A 15,633-nucleotide genomic window follows, 5' to 3' on the forward strand; every position below is an offset into this window, starting at 1 on the left:
CAAGGTTACTATCATGAAACTATAAAGCGACAATATCTAATTAATTTATTTATTACCAAACAACATTCATATACAACAAAGATAAAGAAAATTACAAATACAAAACCAACTATTCTTGTATATGTTTTATCCTAAAGTCATCTCTATGTGAGCTTCAGTTCGATAAGCAATCCAAATCTATAACCTTCAAATGCGTACTAAATATATGTTTGTCAACAACACATGTTGAGTAAGTAGATAACCAGTTTTGACACAAACAAAAATAGTAATAATATATAATGATATAAGTGAATTAAAAAAATAGGCAAAACTGTTATCTGTGAGTATAAACAATTAAACCATAGCACATACATAAACAATCAACCATAAAGAAAGGGCTAAACCGTTGCCATGCGAATGGGCATTGGTTACCAAAAATGAGGTGTCGGTGAAACCATTGCCAATGCGATCGGGCTCCGGCCACTACGACGGCCGTTTGATCATACTATAATGAGATTATGTTGGACCTCTCCGAATGCGATTCAAGTAAGCAAGTAAGCAATTAGCAAGTAACAGACTATCATTCAATTGATACACAGCACAAAGATCACAGTTTGCGTTTGAGAAATTATAAGATAAATAATCTGATAAATGGTACGCAAGTGTCCCCAAAACGTTTGAAAACAAGTAAAATAGGGGAGTGATTACTCACCTGATCGGATGAACGAAATATAAGTGATGATGTGAGAGAGATGAATCCTTCGGGATATACCGTCAAAGATTCCTAGTTAATAATGGTAATAAATTAATTATAAGAGGTATAACACGGTTTAATTAATTAAGGTTTCGATGTGATTTCAGTTAAGTATTGTGATTAGAATGTTTATTGGATTTGAACGATTAATCTCTATTATTACTATTATTATTGTAAAACGATTATTATTGTTGTTATTTATACATAATGTTGTTATTATTTATAAAATTTCATTGCTCATACTTGATAGATATACAACCAATTTATATAAATGCAATAAATAAAAATAAATAGATTCGATATAAAAATACTTATTATATGAATATTTGGTTAAATAACTAAATATACAAACTAAATAAAATGATCCGATTACTATAAATTGAGATATAATATTAAAGTAAATATGATATAAATACATAATACTTAAAATAAATAATTATAAAATAAACGTTTTTAAATAACTAATATTAATAATAGTATTTAAACAAGTCTGCATTTTAAAACGTTAACGAAGTTATATATATATATATATATGGCAAGTTTGCAAAACATTCCACGATGAGGAAACGCGAATTAAAAGTGTCGGTTAAAGAAAATAGTATTTATTTGATATTATAATGGTTTTTAATTTGTTTACCCTTTAAAACCAAAATAACAAAAAGAAATAAGCAAAACTGGGCTGCCAGGGCTCGAACCTTTGTGCCTGGCCGGCTCAGACGATGGACACACACACCACTGAACCAACTGCGCTGTGATGTTTGGTTGTTTAAGTATCAGAAAATTTATTTAACTATAATACCCAGGAAAAACCCCAATCCATATGAACCCTAGAATTGAAATCGTGTAATCCGTTCAATGTTTATTCAATTAAGCAAAGGGTTAATGTTTTTGGATTAAAAAACGAACTGATAACACATAAAAATTACCTCTCTTGCAAGTCAAATCACGTTTAATTGGTTGTTATAGTCGACGGCAGCGCACAGGTCAAGAGCACGCGATTGTAGAAACGATAATCCAATTCATCCAAGGTTTAGGCTCGCGATGATGAAGGGAAGCTGTGACTGATTTTAATTGCATTCTTATTAATCGTTGGGGCTTAATGATGTTATGATATATGTCGTGTTCGTATATTAGTCAATTGTATATTTTTGATTGCGTTTTCCTAATTCAGAACGTCGGCGAAGGCGCTTAAGAAATATAAACAATCTTAAATGATTATTTCCAATTATGTGATGAGCATTAAGAAGCAAGAAATCAAAACGGGTCTGCGGTTTGGTCCAGACGGGTTTGGATATTAAAGTTGGGTTTGGGTTATTGGATTATAATAATATAAAATGTGGTCAGATTTGCCGTGTGGTCCTTCATGTTCAATGTAACGTCCTGAAATTTCCAGAATAATATCTTATATGTTATTTGATTATTAATAAAGTAATAAAGATGAAATGTTAAGCAGGCTAATTACATGAGATTAAGTATGGGCCAAAGAGGAAAGATGGGCCTTAGGTCCATGGTCTTAAGAGAGTATAAATACCCCTTAAACCCTAATCCTTTCCATTTTTATCTCTACACCGTAGCCTACACCTTGGAAAACACACACAAACATTATCCTATAACCCGAGCCAAGATCCGAAGACGGGAACCAGAGCTTGTTGGTGCTAGATCGTCGTGACGAACCAAAGCAACATCAACGACCAGCTCGTGTTCGTAGTTCGACTCGTTTACGGTACGTTTATATCGAGATCTTGTTCGTTGGGTTCGGATTTAGTCTAGAGATCATAGATCTGTGCTAGTATGGTAAAAACGAATCCAACAAAGCTAAACTTACTGAAATTGATTACAGGTTGATAGGTTAATTGTTAGAATGAAAAACCCGTATGTATATACATAAATCGCATCATGTAAACTCATATATTTGGATGATTGTACCCTTGGGGTTTGTAGGCGCTGCATAGACGATTCCAATGATACCAAAATCATGATATTTCGTTAAGAATTGAAGGTTTAATTGCTGATCTAAGATATGTTGACTGTTATTGTTCTTGAAGATTTTGACTTTGACCCTTGAGTCAAAATCTGGATAAGAACTAGATGATTCGTTATAATTAAGATAACGAATCAGGTAGTTCGTTACTCGCCCATTCGTTCTGTCAAGATAACGAATTAGCTACCCAGTTCGTTATGATTCAAATAACGAATCAAGCGATTCGTTACTCACCATTCGTCATAATTCAGATAACGAATTAGGTTGTGTCTGGGTAACGAATCAGATGAAGATAAGGTAACGAATCCGTTAGCGAATCAGACTCAATTTGTTATAATTGAGATAACGAACTAGGCCATTCGTTATAGCGAATGAAGGAGGATTTTGTAACGAATTAGACTGTGAATTGATAAAGAATTAGATCGTGATCTGATAACGAATTAGGCTTAATTCGTTATAGAAAATGAGCTAGACCCCAGCCAGGGGCTCTGCCCCTTGGACCCTACTAGGGGCTGCCGCCCCTAGACCCCGCTGCCAGGGGCGCTGCCCCCGGACCCCCGTTCGTTGTGGGTAATAATTGAGACTAGAAAGACGATATGATTAGTGGTAGTTAATTGACGCATGTAATCATTATACAGTTAGTCGCGCACAGCTCAAGAAGGAATAACCATTAACAGAAAAAGTAATCGCTTTCAGGTGAGTTTCTAGCCCCATTCCTTGTTATGTTTTCGGGGCTATGTGCATACTCGATGTGACAGTTAATACACTTACCTTAAATGGTAAGTGTATGCCATGTATAATATATGTGATAGATACGATTGATTGCTTGTTGATACGTGAACGATCTTCGGATATTGCATGTATTGCCAAGAATAGTGATGATTGTCTCCTTATATGGATATTAAATGATAACTTATATATAGAGTTCCCTCTACGGATAATATATAGAGTGTTCCTTAAATGGAAAGCATAGCGTTCCTTTAATGGAAAGCCAGTGTTCCTTTGATGGAAAACATAGTGTTCCTTTAATGGAAAGCCCAGTGTTCCTTTGATGGAAAGCATAGTGTTCCTTTAATGAAAAGCATAGTGTTCCTTCTATGGAAGTATATAGGATGTTCCTTCTATGGAGAATATAAATAGTAGGGGTAATAGTAATAGTTCTTTTAATAGATATTATGTGATGTTCCTCTTATGGATATTTATACAAGGTTAAGATATGTATGTATGTAAGATACGTGTATGTCGCCTGATTAACTAGAACTCACTCAGCGTAGCTGACTTTTAGTATGCACGCAGGTGAATACGATTAAAGAGCTAGCATGAGGTTGGCACATGGCATGGATGGAATGGCTGGCATTTGAAGATGGAAGAAATGATGTTTTAATATGATGATTTATGTTATGGTTTTAAAGAAAAGATTAAATGTTTTGTAATAAACGGTTAAAGTTTTATATTCCGCGAAAGTTTTAATAAACTTTGATTTGTAGAATTGTGTTTATGAGTAAATCCGACGTTAAAGTGAGGCACCGGTAACGGGGCCTTACATTCAAGCATGAGTACAAAATGAACTAAAACTTGTTAAAAAGTGTATTTTGTTATTTCATCAAAGTTAATAAGGATGATTAAATAATGAATAATAATCATAAAATAATTACAAATAAAGAAAAGAATTATAATGAAAATAATTTATATAATATATATATATATATTATTAAATTACCCGAAAACAAAACAAAATGGGTCGGTTAATAATAAATGAAAAACCTGAGTTATTAAATTACCTGCCACTACCTCCGAACACCTCGTAACCCTTTCCCTACCCCCCAGATCTACCCAGAATCTGCCCAACCCAAGGTTACACACACATTCATTTCGGTGCCATTCGATTGGCCCTTACCTTTCACGGAAGAAAAGGTTTACCGGCGTATTCCCGTATATCCCTTGTTGATACAAGATTTGTTGAATACCAAAATGCTTGTATAGGTACTATACAAACCACCCTGAACGCAGGCACTGTGTTCGTCACTTTCTACCCAAACTTCAATATGCCAATCAATGACCCATCCATCCTCATAGCTTTGAAAGCTCAGAAACAGATTGGAGGAACACCTCAGGTGAACACCTTCCAGGCAACCTTCCATTATCAAATGGCGTATAGAGTGCAAAACCACTCCTTGGACATCATGGTCCCAGGACAGGATAATGCTGGAGATGCATTATTCATTGATGTTGATTCCAACGCCATGCCAACCATCACATATGTCCCGAAACAGTTATCAAGAGAAGAATTATTAAAACTGTTACCAGAGAAATGGATAACAAATTACGAGCAAATCCACCAAATCCCTGTTCAGACAACCACAACCCCAGAGTTTGTCAGACACCAAGATGGAATGGTCGAAATCAAGTTCTCGAATCAAGAACGAAGGAACATATTCCCAACGATAAACATGATGCAAGCCATACCAACCCAACCACCAACTCAAGCCACAGAACACTGCAGTTATGATGTATGTAACTGTCCATCTTGCTTAGATGAAGCTTTCAGAGTTGAGTATGAAGAAGACAAACCAAAGAAGAAGAGTTCACAACGCTCTTTAAAGAAAAGATATGAAGATGGAGACCCCTACGTTGGCCTACTAGGTGAACCTTCTGGCAAGTTTGACTACTATGTTCTTTATGGTAGCTCAACAAAGAAGCCAAGTTCAAAACCAAAACCTTGTAAACCAACACCGTCATCAGACGTGCCTCCCAGTCAGCTTGAAAGATGTTTTGCAATCTCCCCTTCCATCTCATCATCTGATTACCAAACTGAGTTCCCACCATTAACCCCGTTTGAGAAGCCTGACCAGAAAGCCAAACATGCATGGAAGATCCAGAATTCTTCCGTAATGACACCAAGTGGTCCCTCAAACCCAACCACTACAACAGAAGCAACTTTAAACTGGCAAAGTGAAAATGATGTTGCTCAGAATAAAGTTCTCACAACCATTCTAGCTCAACAAGACAACCTTAGCAAAACTCAAGAAGTCCTGGTTGACAGGATCCAAAGCCTAGAAAACATCATCTATGAAGTCAAATCAAAAATTCTAAGCCTTCACCATGAGCGGCTTGAAATGGTCAGAAACACCCAGCCATGCAAACATCGATGAACCTCTCACACAAGGAGTCAGAGATGAAGTTCCTCAAGGCCCAGTTAGCAGACCTTGAGAGACAGCACAAACAACAAAAGGTCTCAGCTATAACTAATGATCCATGGAGAATGCCAGCCTCACCATTTGCAAGGCCTATCTTTGACCCACAACCTTTAGCCAGGGTTCCAGCTACACAGTCCTCACCATCGTTAAGCCTATGGTCCAACCAAAGAAGCAGGCCACAAAGAAGATCTCCACCCAGAACCATGGGTGCCTCTTCTAGCAACCCTTCGTCCTCAAAGGCTAAAGAATCATCCAAGAAGCATGCATATGACGATAGCATGATGATGGCTTCATTGGTTGCCCCGGTTAATCTGCCGATCCCAAAGGAAGATCCCATCACAACCTTACTACATCAGCTGGCCACTGAAGCCCCTCCAAGGGTTCTGCCTTGTATAGCCTCAAACATGGCAGTCACTTCAGATGAAGAATCTAACAAGTCAGAAGATGAAGAAAAACCGACCCAAGTGAAGCATTCGAACGCCTGTTTATGAATGAGCAGGATACTACCGTCAGAAATGATATCGATTCAGACGTTGATGATACAGCTTCACATACAGAAACCCATAACAAACCAAATGTTCCACGATCGGACTCCAACATAAAATTCACCTTTGACGACATTCCCCCATCACAATGGCGTGAGAGAACTGTAGAAATGCATACATGGTGTGTTGCAGAACTACAGTATTACGAAATCGAAGTCGTCATCAAGAGATTCTTGGCAAGGTGTCAAGGAAAACTTAGAGACTGGTACTTAAATCTTGGTGAATACAGACAGATACAGCTTCAACAGCTCCGATCACCAGAAGAACTCATCCATGTGATCCATAACGAATTCATTGGAATTCCTTGGTCTAGTTAAAGTTTTATAAAATATGATGCGTCGACAAGATCGATTGTGAAGAAAGAGAGTGGGGATACGAGCCAACTAATAAATTTACGTGAACTTACAAAAAATTCTATGATTGCAAGGATAACATCAACAAAATTTTATGAAGGAATTAATTGATAATTGTAGACGAATAATAACCTGTGAAATTTTTTAAATATTGTAACATTCGAGGTAGAATTCATAAGACCGTGAGTACAAATTTGAACAAGATTAAACGAAGACTTTGAGGGATTTAGTTTAGTTAAATGAGAAACTCATGAAATTTAAAGAGAACTTTATACAACATTGAAATATCGCAATTGTGTATTTAAGATGAGGTAAATTAAAATATTAAAGTACTGGTAGTAGTAATTGAGAATGCAAAAATTTATGTATAGAAACAAACTGTAAGTAGATGAAATTAGGAAGAGGATATTCACGAATCACCGAGATAGTCCTATTCCAATTAAATCTTTAAAATTAGATACTGTATAAAGTGGGTCATTGGAATATCCCCAAATTATAAGGGATTTTCCTATCTACAAAACATCGTTAAAATTAAAATAAAGAAGTTGTAATATTCATAGTTTATCATGAAAGATTAAATAAATAATGAATATAAAGGTAATAGTGAAAAATAGAGATGAGTTGAGAAATAATATAATTAAATAGAAGAAAACGACATATAATATCATATTGTAACGAGCTCACTGTGTTCTGGTTTTCAAGTTCAATCGATGTCAACTCATGAAGATCAGGTTACGCATTTAACCGTCGGTTAAGATATTAGGTCAACCCTTCTATGGTTGAATTAGTGTTTCTTAATTCTCTATAATATGATTGCATGAGTATGCAACTTGGTTTGGTTATGTATATTAATTTTTAATTAATATTGGTTTTAATTTGACATGATTGTGTATTTGGCATTGTTTATATATAGGACACGTGTATGCATTGTATTATGTAATTGATTTGATAAACTTGTACGTAATTTGGTTGTCTTGTCTAATGCATTTGGTAATTTTCATTTGACCATGCAAGTTTGAATTTTATATGATATGATTGTGTATATAACTTTGGTTTGATTATGTATATTGGTTTTCTATATAAATATAATAATATTGATTTTGATTAATTAATAATATGATATTCGAAAAACCATATTTGCAAATAGGAAAGTTAAGAAAAGAATATATTACGTTAATTTGGTGTAACTCCCCATGCTGATCTCGTAAAAACCTAGCTTCTGACACAAACACAACCTCACGCGAATCGATCGCCATTGTAGATTCTTGACAACCAAAACCTTATTGATTAATTCACGTCGACGCAAACTATACATACATGCAAACCCACATCGTAAATCATCATGTATCTAGGTCGACAGAGGATTTATCAAAATCGTTCCTAGGGTTTCATAATCTATCAGTGAATCCCAATGGCATTGTTACGTAAACTTTTGGCCAAGAAGCTGCCTGATAACCTTGTATTTGTCTTCGAGAGAATTTATGGTAATTGTTGATACATATCACATTGTCTCTTTATCAATATGTTTGTTTTATGCCAAGAACTTAATTCTTCTTTTATCTTCACTTCGCTTGTATCTGGGTTTTAGATACAACTGCTCATTTTGATATGAGATATGGAGGCCTAGTTGTATCAATGCTCATCATGTATCCCTTTGCTTTTGTTTCGGTTTCGAGCCAGTATGTGATAATGATGAATACTACATGTTTATTTGTGATAAAAGAAATCGTTTAAATCATTTTACAAAGGGTTTTATGTTCTTTATGAACCAAATATGCTTATAAACTCAGCTCAACTAAAAAATATATGCTGCTATAATTTGAAATAATCTTAAAAATGAATTGCTAGCCATAGTTGTTTGGTTTTCAGCTTTGTGATGATGTAAGGAGCATGACATTGCCTAATAACATGTCTATATTTTTATTCTTCATTGCATCTTGTACCTATATATTGACGGTTTCCCCTCCATTGTAAACACGACATCAGAATATTATTCCATTCCACTTTACAATAGACAACTCAATTTTATAATGTATTTATATGTATATGTACAATATGTATATCCTTATATATTTATATACATGCATGCATATATTCAAGATTAGAACTTAATTATTTCAGTTTGGTATTTGGTGTGTGTTTATAGTCTTTGACTGCTGTTTCACCACTGGAACTTGGGAACAAGATTATAAAGCTTATGTGGCCAGAATAATAACTGAACAAAAGGAACTCTACCCTGATGCTTCAATCATGGTTCTTGATTTTCGGGATGGAGATAAAGAAAACTGGATTGCATCTGCGTTGGCGGACTATGATCACATTACTATAATGGACTATCCTCGCCATTATGAAGGTTGTCCATTGCTGTCATTGGAGGTGATCCACCATTTTCTAAAATCAACAGAAAGTTGGCTCTCGGTTTCACAGCAAAATATTCTTGTAATGCATTCTGAGATTGGCGGTTGGCCAGTTTTGGCTTTCATGGCGGCCACACTCGCACTTTACAGAAAATATTGTACTGTTGAAACCAAGGCCTTGGATTTAGCATACAAGTCGGCTTCTATAGTGCAAATGGCACCGATGAATCCTATGCCTTCACAATTGAGGTACTTACAATATGTGTCAAGGAAGAATACTGCTGACTCAGAATGGCCTCCTGCAGACAAAGCACTCACTTTGGATTGTGTTATAATGAGAATGATTCCTGATTTTGATGGAAAAGGCGGTTGCTGTCCTGTGTTTCGGATTTATGGACGCGATCCTTTGTTGCATGTTGATAAAACTCCCAAACTTTTATTCTCAACTCCAAGGAGAAAAAAGAATATTCGGTACTACAATCAGGTAAGATGTATATCTCATATTCCTAATGTTTCTGATTCATTCTTCTGAAGTTTGATATTAATTGCAGGCAGAAAGTGAGCTTGTCAAAATTGATATCAATTGTCATATTCAAGGTGATGTTGTGCTTGAGTGTATCAGCTTACATGATGACATGGTGAAAGAAAAGATAATGTATCGTGCCATGTTCAACACAGCATTCATCAAATCAAATATGTTAATACTTAACCGCGATGAAATCGACATAAACTGGGATGCAAAAGATCAGTTCCATAAAGATTTCAGAGCTGAGGTATACATGTTTCTTGAAGTTAACATGATCAACATTCATATTTGTTTTCATGCACACTTACAGATTAACTAAATGTATTTTCTTTTATTGAATGAAGCTTCTTTTCTCAGAAATGGACCCTTCAGCTTCTATGGTTCCTGTAGATCTGTCATGTTTTGAGGAAGAAGGGCTCCCAGTGGAAGCATTTGCTAAAGTTCAAGATATGTTTGGCAGTGTGGACTGGCTTGTTCCTAAAAGCGATGATGCATTAAACAGGCTGCACCAGATGCCTTTATCTGATATTGTTAATGAGATGTTGGAAACTAGTTTTCATCAAAGAACTGAGTCAAGAAACTTGCTTCAAACACTTACTACAAGAAGTAATCAGGATAATGAAACAAAGTTAGATTCAGTCGGGACTAGAAGTATTTCCCTTCCAAGAAAACTGCCATCAACAACACAAACATCCATTGAAGCTTCCAAAAAGTCTCTCTCTCTTTCATCAACAATGCCACCTCATATAATATTGACATGCGCACATCCTTCGGTTTCTGAGAAACTGCGTGAAACTGCAGCGGCTGCATCGGCTCCTGCTATTCTGCCAGCAGATGGTAAGGATGGGCCAGCGCCTCCACCGCCACCACCACCTCCAAATAAGACAGGTGAAGCACCTCCACCCCCTCCTCCTCCTGGTGGTGGTGGTGGACCTCCACCTCCTCCTCCTCCAGCGCCTGGACCTCCACCACCACCTGCCCCACCCGCACCAAAAGCACCAGCACCGCCAGTGCCTCCCCCACCAAAAGCTAAGGCAGCACCACCACCTCCTCCTCCAGCAGCTCCTTCTTCTAATGGAAATGCGAAAGGAGCACCACCTCCACCGCCGGCTCTTGCAAAAGACTCAGGTGGTGCGGCTGCTCCGCCACCTCCTATGGCTAAGGGGCGCTTGTCAAGGACAAGTGCGGTGAAATCTCAACCGACAAAGAAACTGAAGGCTTTACATTGGTCAAAGATCAATAAACCAGCACAAGGAAGCTTGTGGGCTGAATCACAAAAACATGGTGAAGCTTCAAGGTGTTTCCTTTTCTTTTATTATTCTTAAGACATTTTCTATTAAGTTTTGGTGTCTTGATGTTCTCATATTGCTTTTGGTTAATGTGGATCAATTAGGGCGCCAGAGTTTGATATGTCTGAACTTGAGAATCTCTTCTCAGCATCCAATCCAAATGCCGATAAGGCTGCAAAAGTAAAAACTGGAGCAGCTAATAAACCAGAAAAAATATCCCTGGTAATTATAATAGTTTGTTTGTTGATATTGTTAAATATCCAATCAGATATATTCATATACTTGTAATTGCATCAAAGCTATATGATGTTGTTATTCTATCTAAAATATTATGAACTTGGACTAACCAGTTCAAACACCTTTGATTCTGTTAGTTAATGATATTTCACACTTGTAACAGATCGAACACAGGCGTGCATACAACTGTGAGATCATGCTTTCAAAGGTGAAGACACCATTGAATGAATTGATGGTAAGTTCAACCCCAATAACTACAAAAAAATGAATGATCAACATGTAATCAGATTTATATGCTGCTGTTTGTCCACATCACCCGATCAGTCTTCTTTAAACTTATCACATGCAAACCTTTCTAGCCCTTCTTTACATGTTTTTGGTATGTAGAATTCATTAAAGATTTTAAACATAAGAAAAGTCATAAAGCAAGTAGGTTCAACATGAAGACATAAATTCTCATAGGTTGATGTAGTTCCTTTGTAGTTTTATGTTCACAATTTCTCTCTAAGTTGATGAAGTTGGCTGTCTAACTAACGGAATAATAAAGAGCCAAAGAATGATTTCTGTTAGTGTTATAGCCTAATTAAGTGAACTTTATTTACTGAAATCATATTTATCTACATGGTGTTACTACCAATAACTAGCCCATAGAGATATTTCCCAGTGAAACTTCCCATAGAGATATTTTGTATTAATAATGCGTTATATAAAATTCCTATTGGGTTGAGTCTACTATACAGCAATGCTAACAATTTTATATGCCTTGTTCAATGATATTTGGCCTCCAGCCTTTGTTGATTCTTCGCTCTCCCTGTTTGATGATGCTTAGCCTCATGCCTTAATCGATTCTTCACTCACAACGTTTGATGAGTTCTAGCCTCCTGCCTTCATCGATTCTTAATCTTCCCTAATTGTTAATTGGGATACTCCTTTGACTAGAATAGAGAATCTTATTGACCGAGTCGCATACAGTTGTGAGAACAACCCACTGATTTTTCAATCACCACTAGATTTGATCAAAAAACAGCCAAACTGTTGTTGATCAACCTAAAACCAAACCATCTTCATCATTGATATTATTTTTGACCCATGTTCTTTCGACTGGATTTCCTTCTTGGTTTATATATATAGAACCAAACTTCCTTTATATGGCTTTGAGTTCATCAAAACCGCACTACTGTTACATGTATTCATTGCCTTAAACATTTCTTTTAATCCAACAATCTTCTCTTCCGACAAACTCTCTCCTATAACCCGCAAGGCCATCTTCTTTAACTTATACATTGATGGAACATCTCAGGAAGCTAATCCTTTCTCTGAGAAGATATTTAATCACACAGAAGATATCGCAAACCCTTATTGACTGCACAGTATTGGATAAATAAGTAAATCATTTTATGTATATGTATACTTGTATGTTAGATAAACATAATTTCAACATGTTATTGTGAATATATACTCAGTCAGTCTCATGGGTATGTGTATGTTTATACTTTACATTATGTTTTCTAATAAAATGCTTTCAATGCTTAATCATGAAATTTAACAGGATGCTGTCCTTGCTATGGATGAGGCAGAGATGGACCTTGAAAGAGTGGATAACCTTATTAAGTTCTGCCCTACCAAGGAGGAGATGGAACAAATTAAGGTGTAATGTTAGTTAAACGAAGTAGTTAATAATGTTATCTAAGTAACTAAACTAATTGAGATACATATCCATGGCATTTTTTATGTGATGTAACTATTCTTTTTTTATTCTCAGGCATATAAAGGAGATAAGGAGAACTTGGGAAAATGTGAACTGGTATGCAATCACCATTTTGCACTTATAACATTCGCAACCAAACTCACTCTTATGTATTTATTTCTGATTTCTGGTAATAGTTCTTTATGGAGCTGATGAAAGTTCCGCGATCAGAAGCTAAACTCAGGGTTTTCTCTTATAAGATACAGTTTAATACACAGGTCAGAAGATATTATTACATGCATGTTTATGCTTATATTAAGTACTAGATTTTAATTTAGTGCTCTTTTTTGGAATTTAGGTTTCAGATCTTAGTAAAAGCCTGAACTATGTGTTTTTGTCGGTAGAACAGGCAAGTTAATTAAATTTTCTGTAATCTTGAAGTTAATCGGTGACAGTTTAACTAATTGTGAAACTTTACTTTTCATGTATGTTGATGGTGCTTATACCAGGTCAGGAGTTCTGTCAAGTTGAGAAGAGTTATGCAAACAATTCTCTCTCTTGGAAATGCTTTGAATCAGGGAACTTCAAGAGGTTAGTTGTTATTTGACCTTTTATTTGTATGTTGACATCTTCATCATTGATATTATTTGCATATTTGTAAAAAAAATAAAGTATTTCTATAACTTGGTTTTGGTTTTAGGTTCTGCTGTTGGGTTCAGATTGGACAGCATTCTCAAACTTAACGAAACACGTGCCAGAAACAACAAAATGACATTGATGCATTATTTGTGCAAGGTACAATTTCTTGTTATTCATTCAGTTTGTTTATTTTAGAGAAGCAGGCTGGATAAAGCGTCTTTTTTACATTTTTTATTCACGGTATCTTTGGTGGATATCTTAGGTGCTTGCAGACAAACTACCTGAACTCCTGGATTTTTCCAAGGAACTTGGCAGTTTGGAACCTGCATCAAAGGTAAGGTTGGTGGAGTACATGTTTGGACTTTGGAACAAAAGCTATTTCGGTTTGGTTTTCTTGACTGCGTTTGCTGTTTTGTTCCAGCTACAACTTAAATTGTTGGCGGAAGAAATGCAAAGCATTACCAAAGGACTGGAGAAAGTAATCCACGAAAAGAAACTGTGTAAAAAAGACGGACATGTGTCTAAACGTTTTCGGAAGGTACACACTTAATCTAATTACTATTGCAACTTATCATATATAAATAAACACATTAAAACTTATTCAGGAGGAACTTGTTGTCTAAGAAGTTTGATTGAATATGCATTATATTGTTACTTTTTCACTTAAATGTTGTTCATTTATTTTGGTTTTTTGTGTTCAGTCTCTGAAGAAATTTCTTTCTTCTGCGGAAGGTGAAGTCAAGTCCCTTGCTACACAGTATTCCGGGGTGGTATGCTTCACAACTTATTGCGTATATAATGTAGAGTTAGCATGATGAGTGGGCTGGGTTGATCTGAAAAAATGGTTGTTCATTTTTGTAAAAAGTAGTCAAATTAATATGTTACTAGTAGTTACAAAAGCAATTTTATAAAAAGATAATAATCTAAATCTTATAAGAAAGTGATTTAGAAGATGCTATGCATTAAACTTAAACTTTGGACTGCTTTTGACTGTTTTGACTTGTTTGTAAGTAAACTTTGAACAACTTTCACTTGAGATAAATTACAACCTAAATCGACCCTTTAAAATAAACGGATTGCTTTGTTGTAAGTTTCACTGATTTTATAGGGTAAAAGTGTGGATGCTTTAATTCTTTATTTTGGAGAGGATCCTGCTCGTTGCCCGTATGAACAAGGTAATCATTAAAAGACTGAAATCTTCAATGAATTTGATTCTAATGGTGTTCCAAATTCTCTATTAAGCAGAAGTTTGATGCTGTAATGATATGATTTTCAGTTATTTCTACGTTGCTTACATTTGTGAGAATGTTTAATCACGCCCATGAAGAAAACTTGGTGCAAATAGAAGTAGAAAAGAAGAAAGCGCAGAAGGAAGCTGAACAAGAAAAGTTAAAACTACAAAATCAGGCTAGAAAGGAGGCAGAAGTAATAGAAAAGACCAATGAGGAGTCTGAACTAATAAGAAAAACTCCTATAGAAATCGCAGATTAATTGTTATTTCTTTTCTCCCTCTACAAATCATATGGCGGCGATGTGAATGCGTACTGCAAGTTAGACGGTGCATGTGATCTAGCCAACGAGCATGAATGTCTGAAATGTATAGTTGTATAATACCACAGTTTTTGCTGCAACTGACAGTGCTGGCTGGAGGATCATTGGACTGAAGGTTAGTCTTGGCTATCCTCTCTCTCTTTTAACAGACCGGAGATTTTATATCATTTCTTTGAATTTCATTATGTATTTTGCAGTGAAGACAAATGGGCACAGGTTGGCAGCTTGTAAATATATAGGCATGTTAGTGTTGTTGTAGCCAAAATGGTGAGATGGTTTGCCCTTTTTATAGAGAGAAATTGCTGGCAAATTATCTTGATAAAGTGTCGCAAGACCTTTAGTTTACACTCGCGTTGCAAGTTCTTGGAAGCATTGTAACGATTTTTGGTTGATTGGTGTAACAAGTAAGCGGTTATCGTATATCTTATGCAATCAGGTTGATTCTTTGGGTCCATTCTTGCTAGATTTCAGTGGGATATAGCATCTTAGGTCAACAATATATGCATTAGATTACTGAGAAGTATGTTTGATTTGTATG

General features: G+C 35.8%; 2 protein-coding genes and 1 pseudogene across 2 annotated transcripts; all 3 read left to right on the forward strand.

Annotated features, from left to right (window-relative positions):
• The first annotated feature begins 8,938 nt into the window (after positions 1 to 8,938).
• Positions 8,939 to 9,721, forward strand: LOC143569236 (formin-like protein 18 pseudogene; annotated as a pseudogene).
• Positions 9,722 to 10,030: 309 nt separating this feature from the next.
• On the forward strand, positions 10,031 to 11,017 carry LOC143569235 (uncharacterized). The gene has a single exon (XM_077055204.1). It carries the CDS (start codon positions 10,031 to 10,033, stop codon positions 11,015 to 11,017), a length of 987 nt encoding a protein of 328 aa, XP_076911319.1.
• An 84-nt stretch (positions 11,018 to 11,101) lies between these two features.
• Positions 11,102 to 15,417, forward strand: LOC143569238 (formin-like protein 17). Its single transcript, XM_077055205.1, has 10 exons — positions 11,102 to 11,203; positions 11,382 to 11,453; positions 12,768 to 12,866; positions 12,981 to 13,022; positions 13,103 to 13,183; positions 13,264 to 13,314; positions 13,415 to 13,496; positions 13,606 to 13,700; positions 13,807 to 13,878; positions 13,966 to 15,417. The coding sequence occupies exons 1-10, from the start codon at positions 11,102 to 11,104 to the stop codon at positions 14,092 to 14,094; spliced, it is 825 nt and encodes a 274-aa protein (XP_076911320.1). The 3' UTR covers positions 14,095 to 15,417.
• Positions 15,418 to 15,633: the final 216 nt, after the last annotated feature.

This window comes from Bidens hawaiensis, unplaced genomic scaffold, assembly GCF_021521415.1.
Source record: "Bidens hawaiensis isolate Kalapana, Puna unplaced genomic scaffold, B.hawaiensis_p1.1 tig00024428_1, whole genome shotgun sequence".
Taxonomy (NCBI): domain Eukaryota; kingdom Viridiplantae; phylum Streptophyta; class Magnoliopsida; order Asterales; family Asteraceae; genus Bidens; species Bidens hawaiensis.

Excerpts from the sequence above, each read along its gene's own strand:
- LOC143569235 (XM_077055204.1), top strand. The coding sequence starts at position 10,031 with ATGAAGCTTCTTTTCTCAGAAATGGACCCTTCAGCTTCTATGGTTCCT.
- LOC143569238 (XM_077055205.1), top strand. The coding sequence starts at position 11,102 with ATGTCTGAACTTGAGAATCTCTTCTCAGCATCCAATCCAAATGCCGAT. Across the intron at positions 11,204-11,381 it reads AACCAGAAAAAATATCCCTG|ATCGAACACAGGCGTGCATA; the intron begins GTAATTATAATA and ends CACTTGTAACAG. Across the intron at positions 13,497-13,605 it reads GAATCAGGGAACTTCAAGAG|GTTCTGCTGTTGGGTTCAGA; the intron begins GTTAGTTGTTAT and ends TTTTGGTTTTAG.